Source organism: Eublepharis macularius, chromosome 14 (assembly GCF_028583425.1).
Source record: "Eublepharis macularius isolate TG4126 chromosome 14, MPM_Emac_v1.0, whole genome shotgun sequence".
Taxonomy (NCBI): domain Eukaryota; kingdom Metazoa; phylum Chordata; class Lepidosauria; order Squamata; family Eublepharidae; genus Eublepharis; species Eublepharis macularius.
The window spans coordinates 57502023-57522523 of NC_072803.1; the positions used below are offsets into that span (position 1 = coordinate 57502023).

Sequence of the window (20501 nt, forward strand, 5' to 3'; positions counted from 1 at the left end):
TATTTACGGGGCACCCAACATGGCGGCACGCAGAGGGGGAAACAATTGAAGGTGGCACCCGTGGACCGTCGCAGGCTCCTCCACCATGCGGGCGGCCAAGGCCGGGCTGCACGGGCTCTTCGCGGTCTACAAGCCCCCAGGCGTGCCTTGGAAAGGCGTGCGGGACGCGGTGGAGACCAAACTCCTGAGCGGTGAGGTTTGGGCCCTTGAGGGTGTTCCTGCGGTGCTGTGATAGCTCTGGTCCAGTTCATATAGAGAGTCACCTCCAAAGGAGTCACGCCCTTTCCCTTGCAGGCAGAGGCAGACGCGGGACCTCTGCCTGTTTTCTGAGATCTGTCCCCGGTCGGTCATTTTATTCTGCCTAGGCTTTGGGGGGTGGGTGGGGGTCTTGGCCTGGATAACCCAGGAGAGCCCAATCTCATCTCAGAACCTAAGCAAGGTCGGCCTTGGTTAGTAATTGGAGACCTCCAGCGAAGACCAGAGTGGCAGAGGCGGGCAATGGTCAAACCACCTTAGTTAGTCTCTAGGGTTGCCAGTCTCCAGGTAGAGGCTGGAAATCTCCCGGAATTACAGCTGGTCTCCAGGCCACAGAGATCAGTTCACCTGGAGAAAACAGCTGCTTTGGGGGGCAGACTCTATGGAATTATGCCATTCCAAAGTCCTTTCCCTCCCCAAACCCCACTTTCTCCAGGTTTCACCCTTGAGATCGTCAGGAATGTCCCAACTTCGAGCTGGCAACCCTGTCTCTTGCCATGAAAACCCCACCAGGACCACCAGATTACTTACAGTAGCTATTAGCATACAGGATATAGAACTTAGCGTTTGTATATTAAGCATATTATATATGATCTAGCCTATCTTTAATGTTATCAATATCATGTTGAAACTACATGTATGTTAAACTGTATGTTACGTTGTTTGAACTTAAATAAAGCAAGTTTCGGGGGGGGGCACCACCAGGGGTTGCCATAAGTCAGCTATGACTTTTGTTTTGAATTTTTTTATATTTTATTGATAAATTTAAAATCCCATGAAAAAGGGGGAAAGAAAAGAAAGAAAAAACAGAAATAGAGAAGGAGAAAGAGGAAAGGAGAACAGGAACTAGAATAAAATAACAGAAAAATGATACATATGTAAGAAATCATTTTTGATTTTCTCTACACCTTACAATATCCTTAAAAACATTACACTTGCATATATTACAATATCCTAATATCCTTACAAACATTATACTTGTAGTCTTAATACCTCAAACATTTACTTTTTCTATATTGCCACCCTATGACTTGAGGGCAGGATTTTATTTTTTCCGACTTTTAGGGGCTGCAATTGCTGACAGCATCAGCTGAAAATAGTTTTCATTTCCCCCCATCCCTCTCCCTTAGTTTCTAGCTGTTAAGCCTCAGGAACGTCTCTTCTCCAGAGGGCGCGTGTGTGAAATTGCACACTGTTCATGCTGGCACATTTTATTTATTTAAACTTTTTATTAGCTGCTTCTTTACATTACGGTGCAGAAGGTGGCTTACAATGTAAAATCAACAATAATAAAAAATACATTAAAAATCAGAATTTAAAATCACAGTTTAAGAAGACGATAAAAATAGTTTCAGATGAGTAGCTGTGTTGGTTTGTAGTAGATGAGCAAGATTCGGGCCCAGTAGCACCTTAAAGCGCAACTAGATTTCTAGCGTATGAGCCTTTTAGAGTCATGCTTCCATCAGATAAAGGAGTGTATCTGACGAAGGGAACTTGACTCTCAAAAGCTCACACCCTGGAAATCTAGTTGGACTTTAAGGTGCTACTGGATCCAAATCTTACTCTAGTAAAGGGGATGCATGCCTCCCTCGGGACGTTCCATAATCATGGGATTGCCACGGGAACATCAAGGCACCTTGCAAAACACAGCCTGCCATTTCACACAACTGTTGAGGTTGGGTTTGAATTCTGATTAGCAATGATTAGGAAATCAAAGGGTTTTTTTTCCTCACACCTCTTAAAGTGGGCCAGGACAGGCTGTTATACAATAAATGTACACATCAGATTAAATAAGTGGAGCATTAAGGATTGTGTCATGAGGAGACGGTGCAGAGTTCAAGGATTGTGGCAGACTGTTTGCTATCTGCTGGATTAGTTTACATCTTCTGCCAACCTGATTTTTTTATTACTGATCCTGGATAAATATCACTGACCCTGGTTTTACTTTTCTGTCGCTGCCTTATAAAAACATTGTTAGAATGAGTTGGTAGCATTGTCCTTTTTTAATAGTGTTTTTAATGGGCTTAGACTGGAGTAACTCTGCTTAGGATTTCACTGTTAGTGTTGTAGTCACAGTGCCTTAAAGACCAATCACTTTTTTATAACACAAGCTCTCATGGATCAGAATCCACTTCTTCAGATGCATGGACCTCAAATGGCAATATGCATAGCCATAGAGAAAAAATATTAATTCATAAGGCAATAGGAAACCAAAGAGGTCTACCCTGTGAGATGTCTACACAAAACTCAGTTATAAATAAGATAAGCAACTGTCTGCAACAGCAGTAGATAAATGGTAAGTTGTAATCATGCATCTGATGAAGTTGGCTTCAGTCCATGGAAATTCGTGCCATCATCATGCCATTATCTCAAAATGAGGGCACAGCAAGCAGAGTTGCGCACGGAACCTTGTGTGCCCCAAGATTCCATTCCCACTTGAATGAAAGAAAAGCTGCTTAAAATTGGAGTTTGCATTCTAAATGAAAAGGAATTAACCGGAGTGTTCTTTATTCTGAGTCTTTATAGAGTTGAACTCATTAGAGCGCCCCCCGCCAAGTCAGCAGGTACGTTTCCTGCCGAGCACAGTAGAAGGGAAGGATGGGAAAGAACTGACGCTGACCGTTACGCAGCTTCCTGTGTTGGCTGAGCATCCTCTGGGTAAGATGGGGATAAAGAGGTGGTCTTCTGGGTTAATCGTAGCTGAAAAGATACTGCATAGTTTGGTCAGCAAAATCAAAAAGAGTCCAGTAGCACCTTTAAGACTAACCAATTTTATTTTAGCATAAGCTTTCGAGAATCAAGTTCTCTTCGTCAGATGCCTGATACAGAGACTGATTTTGCTACCACAGACTAACACGGCTAACTCCTCTGCATAGTTTGGATCCATCTAGCTCTTCTGCTGGTGAAAAAGGAACGAGGGATTCCATTTGACCCCTGAAAAAGTCACATGGGACAAGGGCTGTAGTAAGGAAGGGAACGGGATGAGATTGAGTGAAGGAGCGGGCTGGATCCAATCTGATGTTAAGATCATCCTCAGAGTCCATCGTGCATGTGCTTCTGCTTTTTGGGAGCATTTGCTTGAGACGGTGTGGAGAAGCACCGGTTCCAAGGTTTGGGCGGTCTGGGGCGAGATGCTTTCTAGTGCCCTCCTCTAGTAGTTTGACCTCTCATGCATGCTCATAGACACATATGTGCATGCACATATATAACTTTTCTATTGTTGGGAAAGAAGTGCAACTGTTTCATGCTCTATGAAACCTTGTAAAGAAGGCTAAAAGGTGCATCAATTAACTCACTCTTTCCAGCAGTCCTTATCACAGGAACTTGGAGAGAGCCCCTGTGATGTCAGTCTCTTAGTTTCAATGGGATAGTCACCTGGAGAAGCAGCAGGGTGTAGCTGTCACTTCTGAAGCACCAGCAGCGCTTGTAGGGCTTAAAGGAGCATATGAGAACCCTGCTTTATTGTGGCTGGCTTTGGGACCTGGGAAATCATACTAGAGGTTCCTGAGACATTGCAAAAATCTGTAGGATGGTTGGCCATTCCTGGTGGTGAGCTGCCCATCTCGGGCTTGTGGTAGGCGTTCTGCCAGTCTGTGGGCCTCAGCAGATGCCGTATCGGGTCAACCTGGGACTAGCCCTGAGTCTTCCATGGGAAATTTGCCTTGCTTCTTTGCTGCTGACATTTAGGTGCTAGGTAAAGGCTGTGCTTATTAGGAGATCTTATGCTACCAGTTCAATAATGATGAATGAATGGGTATCGGGAATGACAATGAAATCCGACAGAAGCAAAATTTATGATTTAGGCTTTGTTACAGACAAAGGTTTCTTCCTGACCTGTCTGGGGGTATTTTGTGTAAAACACAGCTTTTATTTATTCTGTGACTGATACAAATTAAGCAAATGCACATAAATGTCTCTTGTTTTGCATAATGTATTCTTCTGTTGACAGTCATGGGAGGGCCAAGAAGCTATATGGGGTACTGAAATCCCTCTCTCCCACTCTCTGACCACCAGAAACATTATTAAGTATCTCCTGATGTATTGCCAGCCACTGCCCGTATGCTTTCAAGCTTTTCTTTTTCCAGCCACAAGGAACAGAACCTTGCTGTAAAAATAAAGCAAGCGTAGATTCCTATGCATCCCCTGTGGATATCCTGCTCTCCTATGGAACTGCAACACACTGCCCTGGTCATACATAACATTAGTAGATTTCTATGGGCAATGAACAATTGTGCAGTGGTGAAACAAATAATGTTACACTGTTGGTTTGTGCTTCCAATTTTTGTTCCTTTCAGAGAAACTAAGAGCTAAACTACACAAGATGAATTACATGAGGACGCTCAAGTGAAGGGAGATGCAATGTTAGCTGGGAAACATAGTTTAAATTTCACCTCTTTCTACAGAACTGGCAAAGATGGCTCCTCAGAGGGTCTGTTAATTTCCTGTTTACCTCCCCTAAGGCTCTTTCAATTGTTAACAAACCCTCTGAGGAGCTATCTTTGCCACTCTGTAGAAAGAGGTGAAATTCAAACTACACTTTCCGGCTAACATTGCGTCTCCCTTCACTTGAGCATCCTCGTGTAATTCGTCTCGTGTAGTTTAGCTCTAAGATTGCAATTCAATCCATGCTTACCGGGGCATAAGCTTTATTGATTCAGTCGGATTTATTTTCAAGTAAACAGGCATAGGATCAGCCTATATGCTACACTTCTCTGTGTGTGTCAGACTCTCTTCTGGTTTCCTCTACAGTTTCTGGGCCAATATTCACCTACTTGAAAGTTGGAGCTGGGCACCGGCTGGATAAAAAATCGTCTGGAGTGTTTGGTAAGTCAAAGATATCCCTAGCTACTTCTTGAATTATGATTACTTTTTGCATTTCTTTTTTGGCAGTCCACAGGACGGGGGAGGGAATCTTGAGAATCAAGGAGGTGTACCTGGGAGCAAGGAGGTGCGCAGGTAGCACCGGCTGAGAGAGCAGTGGCGTGTGGCAGAATAAGAATAGTTTGATGTGGAGTAGTGGTTCAGGTGTGAGACTAGGGTGAGGGAGACCCAGGTTCGAATCCCCACTCTGCTATGACAGCTTCCTGGGCAACCTTGGGTCAGTCACACCCTCTCAGCCTAACCTGCCTCACAGGGTTGTTGGGAGGATAAAATAGAGAAGAGGAGAAGGATGTAAACCGGTTTGGGTCTCCACTGGGGAGAAAGACTGGACATAAATGAAGAAAACGAATAAAACAATAAATCATGTGTTGAAATACTTTGCAATTTAATTTGATCCTCGCAATAATGTAATAAGATTAGGCTGAGAAAGAACGAGTTGCTCAGGGATGCCAAGTGAGCTCCACAAACATTTTTGTGTTTGTAAATTAGCCTGGGTGTGGGTCCCTAATCCGGATGGAGCCTGGGTGGGAGAGGGCTTAACCCTCCCCCGGACACCGTTTGCACAAGCTGAAACGGCCCCGTGGAAAAGCTGTTTGTCCCTTTGGGGGCTTACGTGTACAAGATGGGTAGCCGTTTTAGTCTGTCTGTAGCAGTAGAAAAGAGTAAGAGTCCAGTAGCACCTAGAAGACTAGCAACATTTGTGGTAGGGGGATGAGCTTTCGTGAGCCACAGCTCACTTCTTCAGATACAGCTAGAATGGGAGTCCATCTGTCCTTGGAGAGTGGAGTGACTGGAGAAGCCAAATGATAATAGCCGGCTAGGATAAACATATGATAGCGTTCCTTTAAAGTCTTTTTTCCTCATTACTTAGCCATACCTGGGGCTCTTTTCTCTGGCTGGCTGTCACAGCATTAATGAACCCTTGGCCTGGGAGAAGCGACTAATGCATTCACTGAGAGCCAAGCTACAAGTGACTTTTTTCACGTGAAGAACACTTGATTGTTTTCACAAGTTTTCCTGGGAAGTGAAGTCCGAGTGTCCTTCCCCTCTCTGAAAGAATCACTGCCTGAAGAGCCAGAGAAAGCCGGCGGCGGCGGCAGCTTTTGCAAATCGTTCCTCCAGTCACAAGCCTGCTGGACAAGAGGGCTCCCAATGATTGTTTGGGGGCGGGCAGCTGCTACTTTCTCCCTGGGCGTCCTGCTCCCGGGGAGCTGCTCTGGAGAAAGCCGCCGTGTTGGTGAAGCTCCAGCCGCAGCGACAGCGGAAGTATCTGCTGCTGCTCTAACATGCCCTTCCCCTGCTCCTGAGCTCCTGGAGAAAAACTGGGATGAGGGCATGTTAGAGCAGCAGCCGATTCTGATGCTCTAGAGATGGGTGAAGGTCGGTCAGTTGGTTGCTGTGCCATTATGATTATGTATATATATATATGTATTTTTAACTGTGTAACTCTGACTTTTTTATGGTTTTAACTGGTATCAGTTATTTAATGTGTTTTAATTGTATATGGTTGTAATCCGCCCTGAGCCTGCTGGTGTGGGGAGGGCGGAATGTAAATCAAATAAATAAATAAATAAATAAAACATTTGACTTCTTGAGCTGACTCTCTTCTCTCCCACCCCTTTCATTTTTGCCTCTCAGTGCTTGGTGTGGGTCGTGGAAACAAGCTGCTTGGCGATGTGTACCGTGCCCATCTCAGCAGAGTAAGTATTTTATGTCCATATCACTGTATATAAAAGTGGCTGGCCCCCTGCTTATCATAGAAGCAGCAAAGCCCAGGTCATCCACAGATAAAGTAGGCATCGCTACATGCTGGGATAGGGAGGCTCTCCAGGTATGCAGAACAATTTGATTTTGACTTAACCAGAAGAAAAAGGAGAGGTCTGAATGTGGTTCTGGAGGCGTGGAATGTTGAGAGCAGTTGAGAGGCCAATAAAGGAAAAATAAAAATAGGTAGGAAGGAAATTAGCCTGGTCAAGCTCCTAATATACACGGAATGTCTGAAGGGGAGAGTTTGAGAGGTGGGATTTCCAAATTTCCACTCTCGTGCCTCCTGCAAATCCTCAAGGGCCTTTAGTTTGTTCATGGAAATAGCTGAAGGGAAAAATATCTTGACCCAAGATGACTGGAATGCCCTCCGCCTTGCCTGGCATCTGTTTCACTGTCCTTTAGGTGCCAAGCCAAAACCTTTCTTTACCCAAGTCTTTTAACTGAGAGGTGTCATCTTTTTCAGCTCTTTTTATGGTCTGCTTCTAGCCTGAGGACTACGCAAACAATTGCGTAGTTTGTTCCTATATAGATGATTTTGCAGTGGGGGTAGTTGCTTTTATGATTCTACTGGGTTTATTTTTACTTTAGGAGTCACCTCAAGCATATCTCAGGAAAGGCTACATATACATTTTCTGAATAGATAAAAAACGGGGACCAAGGACAATTTGGGTTGTGTCCTTTTTGACAGGTTGAGAAGAAAAACAAGAGAGAGACTTAATAAACAATAAAATAAAAAGTAAAAATGGAACTGATGGTCTATATTGACATGATAGGTAAAGGTAAAGGTAGTCCCCTGTGCAAGCACCGAGTCATTACTGACCCATGGGGGGACGTCGCACCACGACGTTTTCTTGGCAGACTTTTTACGGGGTGGTTTGCCATTGCCTTCCCCAGTCATCTACACTTTACCCCCAGGAAACTGGGTACTCATTTTACCGACCTCGGAAGGATGGAAGGCTGAGTCAATCTTGAGCCGGCTACCTGAACCCACCTTCCGCCGGGATCGAACTCAGGTCGTGAGCAGAGCTTGGGCTGCAGTACTGCAGCTTACCACTCTGCACCACGGGGCTCAATATTGACATGATACTGGGTTCTATATCTTACTATCCAAATCCGCTGGTGATGCAATAGAAGTCTGGAGTCGCTTCCTGTCCGCTGCGGTCAGTTGATTGAAAGAGAACAAATTGAAACTGAAGCCAGAGAAGACGGATGTGATGCTGGTCGGGGAGGTGGCGGTCTTGAAGGGCATTGTACTTCCCACTTTTAATAGAAGACCTTTCTCGGTGCTGTTCCGAAGACGCTTGCCATTTTTGCAGGAAAGGGCTGTGTGTGTTTCAGCTAGACGGGGCTGTTGATAGCCTTTCACTCTAAAGACATGCTGTTCCGCAAGACAACAGTCCCCAAAGTTCTTAGTTGTCCCCCACTGAAATAAGAGTCCCAACTCAGTACAGGAGCTTTCAAACAACGTACCTTGTTCAATATATTGGTTTGATCGCAATCTCTTTGGCTGCAGTAATTGGTACAGCCCAGCACTTTTGCCTGGTTTTCTTGCAAAGTGTTTTTGCTTTCACACTTTGTATTTTTCCTTTACAAAAGACTTACACTGTTCGTGGCCTGTTTGGCAAAGCCACTGATGACTTCTCGGATACAGGCAAACTGATAGAGAAGACAACATTTGGTAAGCGAATCTGTGTTTTGAACCTTGATGGTTCTCTCTTTAATCTGGCTGTAACTTATTTCAGCTTTATCCTGAAGATATGTTTCAGTTATTTAATATACATACATAATTAATACCTGGGAAATCATGTGGTCTACATAATGGACCACAAATGTCAGGCCAGATGCCACTAGATAATAATAATAACAACATTCGATTTATATACCGCCCTTCAGGACAATTTAACGCCCACTTAGAGTAGTTTACAAAGTATGTTATTATTATCCTCAGGACAATCACCCTGTGAGGTGGGTGGGGCTGAGAGAGCTCCAAGAGACCTGTGGCTGACCCAAGGTCACCCAGCTGGCTTCAAGCAGAGGAGTGGGGAATCAAACCTGGTTTTCCAGATTAGAGTCCTGCCACTTTTAACCACTACACCAAACTGGCTTTCCAGTTTGTCTGACGACATAAGAAAAATCCTTGTAATGTTTCTGAAAAGATTCAAGGGGCTGTATTAGATCAGCAAGAGTGAATTTGCTCAATACCCTCCCCATAACAGAACACACACATTTGCATCTCTGCCTTGGAGCGCTAAAAAAGGAAGCAGACTGCCGGTGAGCCTGTGTGGTACAGTGGTTAGAGTGTCGGTTTAAGCCTGGCCTATCTCAAAGGATGGTTGTGACCAGGGCTTTTTTTCTGGGAAAAGAGGTGGTAGAACTCAGTGGGTTGCCCTTGGAGAAAATGTTCACATGGCTGGTGGCCCCACCCCCTGATCTCCAGACAGAGGGGAGTTTAGAGCAGCGCGGAGGGCAATATCAACTCCCCTCTGTCTGGGGATCAGGGGGCGGGGCCACCAGCCATGTGACCATTTTCAAGAGGTTCCGGAACTCCGTTCCCCCTGAAAAAAAGCCCTGGTTGTGACAATAAAATGGGAGAAGGGTAGATTATGTAAGCCACCCTGAATTCCCTTGGAGGAAAGGTGGCTAAACGTGGAATAGATACCAGCAGCAGCACCTGGCAGATTGTCTAGAGGGGGCCATGGCCTTCCCTGCTCTCCTAGAGAGGAGGAGAAGCAGAAGGACAAGAAATCACATCATCATCTGGCGCAGCAATAGCTTTAAAGAAACAGCCGCTTTCACGAAACCAGGAGACTGATGATGAATTCCTTCACCACCACCTGAGAACAGGGAACCAATCATTGGAAGTCCTTCCTGCCCTTCCTATCTGTAGTGGCTGCTGCTTCAGCATACCAAGACAGACGGATGGCAGATCCTTCAGAGAAAAAAGTAGACTTGGAGGGACATGTGCCTGGAAAATTTAATAACCGTGGCATTTTAAAAAACCACGTTTATAACCCTGGTTTTCATTCTTATTGTCCTGTGCTGTGTATCTTCAGGCCATTTAGATTTCTCAGGAAACAGCAGCTTGTTGCTAGTTGGTTTTGAAGGGTTTTTTTAAGTTCCTGGGTGAAGCACCAAGCTTGTATTTAGCAGACTTTTGTCTTTTCTTTTTGTCCTTTTTTTTGGTCTACAGATCACATCACCGGAGAGAAACTGCAACGGATTCTTGCTGTTATCCAAGGATCCAATCACAAAGCTCTCTTGCAGTAAGTATCCAATCAGAAACCCTCGTTTGGCTTCCACCCTCTGCAACCTCTATTAGCTCCATTGCAAAGAATCATGTTACTTATATGGCTACAAAAGTTTCTCAGCAATAAGCAGCGCCTCAGGACAGTGTGTGGGTGCAAAAACTGGGCGGGGTAGGATGGCGGGGCTAAAGCCCTGGGTGGTGTGGCTGCAAAAAGAAAAGAGACAACGTGCATCTGGAAGGCACAAAACTCCTATCGGCATGTGTGTTACAAAGTCTTTGTTTTGTTCCCCAGCAAACACAAGAACGTTGTAATATGTGGCTGGAGTGTTCTCTGACTTTTGTGCTGGAACTCAGGGACCAGTGAGAGTAGTTGGCTTTTTCTGCTGCTAGGAGATGTTTTCGAAAAGATTTCAGGGATGGAGAGGGGAGAAGGCGGTGGAAAGGAAAATGGGTACACTGGCTCAGCCATCCCATCTCTCGGACACAACTCTTGTCTGGCATTTGATGTGTGTGTTGGGGGGAGCGGCAGGATTTGGAATATTCAAGCATCTATACCATTGTACGGTGACAATGCCAAGAGCTGCTGTTTTAATGGTGGTGCCACTTCATATAATATTTCTACCGGCACTGTTGCTGCTGTATATTGTTTACTCGTGTTGTTATAGCGAGGTAGGGGGTCTGAAGCCTGCCTGTTGCAAGGACATCTAGGTGTGTGTATGCAGCACAGTGCGCATGCTGCTGAGGGACAAGTGTACGCTGCCACATGAGCGGGGAAAGAACAGTATTAAGGCTGGAAGGTGAGGCTTTGGAGAACTGTATTTGCCTCCCTGGAGAAGCGGTGGGATAAAAATGCACGGTCAGTCAGTGGAGGCCACTCACTTGTGTGACAAGATGTAATGGGGTGTGCCATGGGTAAAAGCTTAAATCAGTTCCTTTTGTCCCCCCAGGTCAGGGCCAAAGGGTGGATTTAGTTCCCTCTGAGCCGTATCTCGGATTGGGTCCATTTGCTCTGCTTCCTGAATACTAAATGGGAATCTTTAAGAGCTAAGCCTGCTCTTATTGACATAGCTCCACTCTTTCTGCATAGCCCATCCGGGGTTTTGTTTCTTGGTCACAGTCAGTGTGAACCTGGAAGTTCATGGGAGGGCAAGGAATGGATGGGATATATGGGCTTTGTGGCTTGTTCACAATATTCTAAATCATGTTTGGAAGGGAGTTACCTAGACGTTACCTTGGTGCAGAACTGATCTGATCAAGCAGTTGATGAATCGTGCCATGCAGTCAAGATTTGATGAAAATAGATATGGGATAGATAATGAGTTGTGGGAATGATTGTCAGGTGGCATAGCGGGGGAAACCTGTAAGATGAGGGTAGGTTGATTCAAGGAAGGCTTTGATGAAGAAGTGGGTTTAGAAGAGGCAAAGAGAAGAAATGGGCAGAGGTGCTTTTTTGCAATGTTAGAGAGCTTCCTACCATAGAGAGGGAGGATTGGGGGAACATGACAAGTGCTGCCTATTAATTTATACACTGGCGCTCTGAGCAGATATTTCTGAAGCAGTTTCCAAGAACATCAAAGCTATAATGCACAACAAATAGGATCCAAATAAAGCTAAAGCAGTAATCTTGAGGAACAAAATCACTAGAAGACAGCAGTTGTATTTTTTTTAAAAATTGCCTCCCCCCCCCCCAACAGTTTCAGGAGTCATAGAAGCAGCAAGTAGAACAACATATACAACAAGAGATTGAGGGCGGGGGGGGGGGGAATTTCCCAAATAAAACCCTAGAAAAGAGTGGAAGGAAAAATTCCTGACCACCTAAACTCGTAACCCAGCACTGAAAGGATGAACAGGATCCGGGAGGGGGGTACTTCCCAAGAGCAAAGTACTATTAACAGAGGAAGTTCTGTCCTTAGTTTCCACCCCACCCCACCCCCAGTAAAAGCAGAGCCTCCAGTGAAGATCTTAGCTGTCAGGTAGGTTTGTATGGGAGTAGGTGGTCCTTGAAAGGGGAGGGGCAAGATGAATCTTGGAGGATAGATAATCTGGCCCAGAGAGATGAAGAAATCTGAAAACGAAGGCTTTTGAAGGCAACACAAAGTACAAGAGTGGTGTGATCAGAGAAACAGAGAAAAGACAATCCAGTGGAGACATTCTGGACAGCCTGGAGAGAGGAGATTACAGGTCTATGGAAGGGGTAGAATACAAAGGTTTGTAATATGTGGCTGTGAAGGGCTGTGATGTAGGTTAAGAAGGCAAGGTTGTAAGTGGTTTTGAGCAAATTTGTGTGTACTCTTGGCCAGTGAACAATTGTGAGGGCTAGGAACACAATTCAACTATTACATCTGAAATTCTCAGCCAGCAATTGTTCATGCCAGATCGGTTATACAATAGATTTACGGAGTTAGCAAAGCTGAGCGGCTTAAGAGGCTGAACTACAAATCAGAAATTGCCTGTGCTGTGAGCTTACTAAGTGGCTTTAAGCAAGCTATTATTTCCTCAGCCTTTTATCTGTGATTAGGGGATAATATCAGTGTGCTTTACAGGGCAGTAGTAGATTATAACAAGATAATGAATCTGAAACACTTTGAACACCCACAAAAACAGAGATGCAATACGTTCATTGTTTTTGCCCAGTATGGATTGTAAGTCAACACCCTAGTTATGTGCTAAGTGGCTTCAGTTTGAATTAGTTGAGTTTGTTATGTTTTTTTTTTTTAAATTTTGCACTCGGACATGGAGATTGTGCTTATTGATACGGCAAGTTGAAGCCTATCACACACACGTGTGTGTGTTAGTTATTAACTAATGTGTGGTTAGTTAATAAAGACTGCTGGGAGGCAAGATGGCATTGAACCAACACCATCTCACTTGTAGATCTTCTTCCACAACGCCATGTGCATTGGGAAGGGCGCGGTAGTTATTCGCTGTGCACTCTGTGTATGCTCGCCTTGTTCTTTGACTGACAGTGAGTAAAAGGATGTGATCATTGGGTCATCCCAATGCCAGACTCCATTATTGCTGCTCTCCTAAGCAGGCAAATTATCTTGACGTTTAACGACCGCACTGTGAAGGTGAGCAGGAATCCCTGGGGTGGGGGCCAATTTGACTCCTGCTGCCCTCCTCAGCCCACATCTGTCTCCTTCTCTCCCTCAGGCCGCCTCCGTCCCCCTGCTTCTGCCCACTGCGTCATTATCGCTCGCCCAAAGAGTCAGAGGAGCCAGAGAGCTCCGAGCCGCTAAGTTTCTCCAAGAGTAACGCCACCCCCCGAAAATGGACTGTGGAACAGAGTATGGGCAGTGATTATGAGCAGCCGTTCTGGCGCGCAATGTTGATCAGCTTGACGATTATGGCATTTTTATTGTGGTGTGTACTGCGTCCAGAGACTGAAATCGACCGGATCCTGGATGGGACGTTACAGCTATCTGAAACTCAACCATCCCCTTCTGAACCTCAACCCTCCCCTTCTGAACAGGAAAAACCTTAAGTAAAGAGTGGGCGCCGCTCTGAATAAGCAAAATTGGCGAAGATTCTGGACTCCCATTCAGTTAGGTGCCTGAAAAAGCTCAAGGGGGGGGGGGACCACAGATGCAGTGCGTCAAAAGGTGCCTCTTGAATGTAATGTGTAGCAAAAGGCTCCTAACCCAGTTGGAAGAAACACATTGAGTTCTTTTTCAAGCAAAAAGAACCGTACCCAGAGTCTGCAATTCATGGCATCTGTTCACTTGGCTTCTATCCTGTTACCCCCTTTATAAAAATGAGGAAGCGTCCCAAATATGATGCAGGGTAACACTTGCGTTTTGCCAATTGCTGGATGTGAAATTAAGCCGAACTAAGTCGCAGATCAAAGGTCTCTTTGTATTTTGTCAGTAATTTAAAGGAAGATTCATCTAAATTACTGCTGCGTTATCTCACTAGTGATGCATTGACATGAATATTATGAGCAGCCGCTGTGTGTGTGTGCGCGCGCGCGTGTAATGCAACAGTATGAATAACAAGATAGGGCTGTGCTTCTTTACATTTCAGGTTGGTCTTGGAAAATCTATGGCTCTTAAAGGAAAACTGTCCAGATTTGCAGTTTATATTGTCAATTATCAGCAGATTCATCATGTTTCCTGCCAGGGGCCTAGATTAAATCTAACAGTAGCAGCTTCATCTGTGCTTGTTCCTATATAAAAGGATGGGGAAGTCCAATTCTAAAATCAAAAGGGGTGCTTAACCCTCCCTTGCCTCTATCACTTGAAGACCCTCCCCCTACAGCTGGGCTCTGATACTAGAAGAGAGCTGGGCTTGGAAGAACAGAGCCCACGTGCTCCTTTGGATGTTAAAATTAGATCCTACGTCTTACTTCCTAAGTAAATGGGGCAAACATGTGAATGCGCAAAACATGGAGCTGCTGCTAACATATCTAATGTGACCCTGAGACTTTTTTGGGCAGGAGTTAATGTGAACGGCTGCGATACGATGAACAGTAGTTGGAGGCCTGATCTTGAAGGCCATTTCCTAATGAGCATTGCGCCTATCTAATTATGGACTGGTGTTTGAAAGATTAATAAATAAAATGAAAAAAAATGAAACATGCATTCAATGTGGCGATTAGATAATAGAAATTTGGGGCCTGCAAGGAATCATGGGAGGGGAAAACAATTTGAAAATCCTCCCTCTGGGGTTTGAATGGCCTGAAGTCTGTCTCCCCACATTTTCCTTTTAATTGATGCTGAGCTGTTCTTAATGTTCCTTCCCTTTTGGAGTGGTTTTTAGCCCCAGAACAGACCAGTCCGAGTTACTTAAAAAAAATTTGAATAATGTACAGCCATATTCTAGGGAGTCCCTCAGATAGGACAGAGATCCCTGCATTCTCTGTGGGTAGTCTGGCTTTGTTGCTATCATTGTCCACAATAAATGGATCAGCTATTCGATATGTTAATGCTTAGGGAAGTCTAGGACTTTGCATCAACTGCTAATAAAATGTAGCTCAGATTCTAGTAAAGGGGGCCTGGCTCCCTCCTTCTGTCTTTTGGTTGGCCCTTAAATGGAAGTTGGAGGAGAGTGGCTCTCTGCTGATTATATCTCAGGCAGAAAACCCCCTCCAAAGTATTTCCAGCTCAGGTTGCATGTCCTCCAGAGCAGGAAGGAGCTGGCAATATTCTGCCTCGTGTTATTTCACCAGTGAGTTTGGAGAAGTGACTACCTGGATGGCGCACCCTCTGTCTGTTCCTCCAAGAGCTACAGTGTGATATACTTAAACGAGGCATCTCATAGGCTTAGTTCTCATTGGGGCATGTTGCTGAATTGGCTGTATATTGTCAGTTGTGTGTGTGTGTAAAGCATCATCAAGTCACAGCCAATTTATGGCAACCCCACAGGGTTTTCCAGGCAAGAGATGAACAGAAGTGGTTTGCCATGGCCTGCGTCTCCTGGACTTCCTTGGTAGTCTCTCATCCAAGTACTAACCAGGTTCAGTCCCTGCTTAGCTTGCTGTTGCTTGTTGTTAGACATTTCACAAAGCCAATTCTGCTGCTGTGTAAACATTTAAATTCCATTCTGGTGTCATTTGTTAGCAAAGGCAGGAGGAAGGGCCTCCTTCCTGCCTCCTAGCCCTGTACTAGTCATGGCAAGTCTAATAGCATACCAGAGCATCTCCACGTGGCCACTTGCTAGAACTACAGGCATGTCCAAACAGACTTGTTTTCTAGTAATTGATTTTTCTTTCAGTTTGAATTTCATTCCTCCCACAAGCTAACTCATTTGTTTGTCATTAGCATAAGTATAAAGCACGCTAATGATTAAAGAATATTTTTTTGCCCTAATAAAGTTAATGCTTTAAAAGCACTTGATCAATATTTGACCAATCAAATGATTGGTCCCTAGGCGATCATGATGTCCACAGAATGTGGAAGTGAGGTGCTCTTTATAACTAACTGCTCTTCCGTACAAAATTCCCTGCACATAAGAACACTGGCCGTTTCCACACGGCTTACCTGCTTGCGTTATGTCCTGGCAGATCGTGCAAAAAATGCAGAAGATCGTGTTTTGTCACGCAAAAAAACGCAATCTTCCGCGTTTTTTGCGCGATCTGCTAGGACATAATGCAAGCAGGTAAGCCGTGTGGAAACAGCCACTGTCAACCTTTCTTTTATTACACACCTCTGACCAAAGGCCTTGAGCAAAACAGTAAAACAATATAAAATACAAAGCAATAAAGATGAAGACAAAATATTACAGATGAATATCAATCTCCATCATAAAGAAACCGAAGTGCTAAAAATCTGGCAACAGACCATGTTTTTTGTGGGTTAATATCTGCCAGTAGGAAAGAAATCATGTGAGATTAAAGAGGCAGCTGATATCTACTCAGCATAGGTACAATCCAGAGGTCTCCGAAGAGGGGTCCATTGGTTGCAGAATGAGGTGTTCTGCGAGCCGGCAGCGTTCTTGGTCTCGGTGGAACAGCTTTAGAAGGGTGTTTGCTCTAGCTAGGTGTGGTTATCGTCTGGTTATCGAAGGCAGGTACAACAAAAACCCCTCCCTAAAAAGGTTGTGCTCATGCCCCCTAGGAGAGGTTGAGTCTTTCGAGCACATGTTCTTTAGTTGTCCATTTTATAGGGAGATTCGTCTCAGATTCATTACACCATTTCTTGATATGGTCCCCCGTCCTATAACCACCATTAATGCAAGGCTCCCCTAGGTTTTATCTGATAAAAATTTTAGGATTACCTGTCACTATATTTTTGTGCATTAATTCTTAAATTACAGGAATTGTATCTTAGAAGTTCTTAAAGTCGATCTTTTTTTCCTTTTAATTGTATCTTTTCTTGATTAATTTGTATGCTGGTCTTAGGACCGGAATGAATGAATGAGGTGATCTGTGGACTCTTTATTACTCAAGATACGCAGCTGCAGTAAGAGTCAGAAAATGTAGTCTTGATAAAGCATCCCCTAAGCTCAGCAGTCGGCACTATCAACCTTCTGCCTGACATGCTAGTTTTCTGTGGTGGTGGGGAATTGTACGTGTATGTATGCACACATGCTGCGGAGCAGTCCATTTCCCTGCAGTCTGAAAGGTCACAGCCCAGGTACAGAACCTTTGCAAAAACCATGCCATAGAAACACAACAACATAAATTGTACTTCATATTGGAAAGCAAGAGTTTCATTTCCACTTCAGTAGTAAAGGCTGGTTCTCCCCCTCCCCCCACACACACATACTCTCAACAGTCCCAAGGTGTGTGTTTTCAAGTGTGCAAAATGTACTGGGTCTGTATACCGAGAGCGTCTTTTGTTAAAGGAAGCTTTGATGTACGGGTCAAGCCAGAAAATAAAATTAAATCTAAGGATGTTTTTCTGCTTGTGCAAACTTATAATAGCAATGTGTGAACTCTCATTTGTATGGCTAAAGAACAGGAGTATGTGGTGGGGGCGGGGGGAGACATAGTACGCTTTGGTTCTTTGAAAGCAACCCAAAGTGTGAACTGAGCAACTGCAAACAGGCACCAGCAATTCCTAGAAGCATCGTAATACTTATTAAGTTTATAACCTGCCTTTCTTCGATGGAACTAAAGGGAGCCAACTTAGGGTTTCTTGCCTGTCTCCCACCAAACAGACCAGATATGTTTAGCTTCATCAAGGGAGCTTTCCGGCCATTGCTTTTCCATTTCATTCTATTTATTTGATTTATATACTCTTAATCTATTAAAAACACCCTAAGTGCCTTACAAGATTGTGATTTTTAGTCTTTTAGATATCTTTGGTACATAATATAAAAACAACAGAGGGGCCCATTCTGCATGGCACACTTTAAACTGGTGATGCTGAGAATTCATGCCGATTGGTGCTGAAACAGCTTGGGGTCCCATCATTCTGCACTGCACGACCTCGAGGCAATTTGGTGTCTGCTGACGAGTTGAGATGTGTCTGTTTAGAGCTGCATTTTGTGAGGGCTGCAGCTGATGTCCAGAGAGTGTGTGCATTCCTCGGAGGAAGGAAGCCAACGGAGAAGCAGCCTTGTGACCCTTAACTTGCTTTACTGCTAAAAACGGTGGGAAAGGAAGTCAGAAAGCTGAGGAAGGTGGGAGTGGTTACTGGCAGACAGACCAATCAGCTCCTGGGGGAAAGGAAGTGTGTGTGGGGGGGGGGAAGCAGAACAAGAAGTTTTTGATTCTGCACAAGAAGCAGAACAGAAGTTTTTGATTCTGCCTGGATAGAAAATGTGCCAACAGTGACTGGGCAGAGGCTTAAAAAACAACAACGTGTGCTTGGGGAAAAAAACGGGGAAGAGATGGACAAAAACCATTTCTGCTTTCCATGACTCCCTTGTACGTGTGGAACTCTGAAGAACATGGGAAGCGGAATCGATTCTGAAACACTGAAAAGTGACCATGCGGAAAACACCAAATATAAAAAAGCAGCTTCAGGAAAAACTCTTAAAATCATCAAGTAGTAAAGAATGTTCAGCATTTATAAGAGTAGTAACATCTGACTCAGCCCCTGTAGTTATGGAAAGGTTTTACTAGATTTTATAGCTTACTTCACATATATGAGCTCTGCCCACAGGAGAGACACAGTTGGGGACACACGGACTCCATCTATGGAGGTCAAAATTCATATGAACCTAGCTGAAGCTTGTAGGGAAATTGACTCCCATTTTCTGTTCTCACCCCTTTCCAGATATGCTAACATTGATCTGAAAACACAAGAGGCCTATGAGCTGGCTGTAAAGGGATTAATTCGTCCTATGGAGAAAAGTCCACCCTTAATCACAGCAATTCGATGTCTCCAGTTTGAACCTCCTGACTTCCAGCTAGGTATGGCCAAAACTGTGGTTATTACATCCTAAGGCAGGATTTGCCAGCTGATTCAAAACCTTTTATTATTTTTAATAAATTAGAGTAGATTTAATTTGGACATGGTGGCAAATGAGGTAGAGCTTCCCACTAAACAAAATTATTCACTCCATATTATTTTAGAGACCATTCATTTCAAATTCAGGAAGGGCAAAATGGGGGCCTGCACGGAATTGTGGGAAGGGGAAGAACAAGTTGAAATTCCCCCAGATCAGGATTCTATATACTCTCAGGGGCTTATCTTACCAGAATCCTTTCCCTTAACTGACCCTTAGCACTTTTAATCTTTGCTAAGGTATCTTTATGATCTTTGTTTAATTTACAAAGATACTTTTCTGCGTGCCTAGAGTATGCCCCACTTTGTCTCTGGATAGCCCTATTGCAGGGGCTTTCATTAGCCATATAGGGATAGCCAGGTTACTTTAGATATAGTGATACGTGACTGAGAATGCCCGTTGTGTTGTGTTTTGTCCCCCATTAACTCTTTTGACATAAGTTCTCTCCTGCCTAGAAATTCATTGTATGCATGAGACCCAGCAGTACCTGCGAAAAATAGTTCACGAGATCGGATTGGAGCTGAAGTCGACTGCTGTATGCACACAAGTACGCAGGGTCCGGGACGGTGCTTTTACTTTGGACGATGCCCTCTTGCGAATACAGTGGACACTGCGCAGTATCAGGAATGCAATCCTGCAGAGCAGACTGAAAGTGAAAACTGAGCTTCGAAATACCATGGCTTACCAGGAAATCTTTGCTGGTTCTCTGCGAGAAAGAGAAGCCAGACTGTCCCAGACTATAGCTGACTGTGAGCACAGCAAAGGCGTGATGCCATGGCTGCAAACTCAGTGACAAAACTGGCATCTTGATCTACATCCATTGGCCAGCAAGAAAAGAATAGGGAAACTCTTAACAACTTTGAGCCTTGCTGTTCTATCTCAAGCTATACAAAGAGATAATTATGAATCTTTACAAAAATGCAAACGTTCCCCATTCAAGCGCAGCCTTTCAAGATTTCTGTTAATTTATGTATTTCAGCAGAAGGATTTGTAAAGCCAGGCACTGACCTGCAAGAAACATCACCTTTGGCTGTCACTTAAGTATATCTTGCCCTCCCAAAATCTTGAATTCCTATTGCAAAATGCTGGCTATTATTTCTTCTACAAAGATAGCCGATAACAATCTTTAGTTTTGTGTTCGGGCTTTGTGTAGAATGTTCACGTGCTGGTTTTAAATGCAGTTGTTGTACGGATGAGCTGATGTGACATTTATCCCAGAGTCATGGGCATGGACGGTTGAGAACCAGTGTGGTAGAATGGATCACTGATGGATTTAGTTGAGAGCGATCCAGGTGTTCTCAGCTATGGATGAGCTTGAAACCGCGTAAGCTACCTCACAGGGGAGCTTGTGATAATAGATATGGGGAGGGCTTAATTTTTTTTTTAAGATTGGGTTTGTCGAGAAGCCCCTTCACAACATGAGTTTTTTACAAAAATGCAGGCAGGCACATAAAAC

The 20501-nt window shown here is 44.3% G+C and overlaps 1 protein-coding gene across 2 annotated transcripts; it reads left to right on the top strand.

Annotated features, from left to right (window-relative positions):
- Positions 1-29: 29 nt before the first annotated feature.
- TRUB2 (TruB pseudouridine synthase family member 2) lies at positions 30-20168 on the top strand. 2 transcript variants are annotated; one of them, XM_054997661.1, is made up of 8 exons: positions 30-191; positions 2782-2913; positions 5005-5079; positions 6775-6836; positions 8500-8581; positions 10094-10166; positions 18814-18950; positions 19501-20168. In XM_054997661.1, the coding sequence occupies exons 1-8, from the start codon at positions 86-88 to the stop codon at positions 19836-19838; spliced, it is 1005 nt and encodes a 334-aa protein (XP_054853636.1). In that variant the 5' UTR covers positions 30-85; the 3' UTR covers positions 19839-20168. The 2 variants fall into 2 exon arrangements, with proteins under 2 accessions (XP_054853636.1, XP_054853637.1); XM_054997662.1 differs by lacking the exons at positions 18814-18950; positions 19501-20168 and adding an exon at positions 13304-16138.
- The last annotated feature ends 333 nt before the right edge of the window (positions 20169-20501 follow it).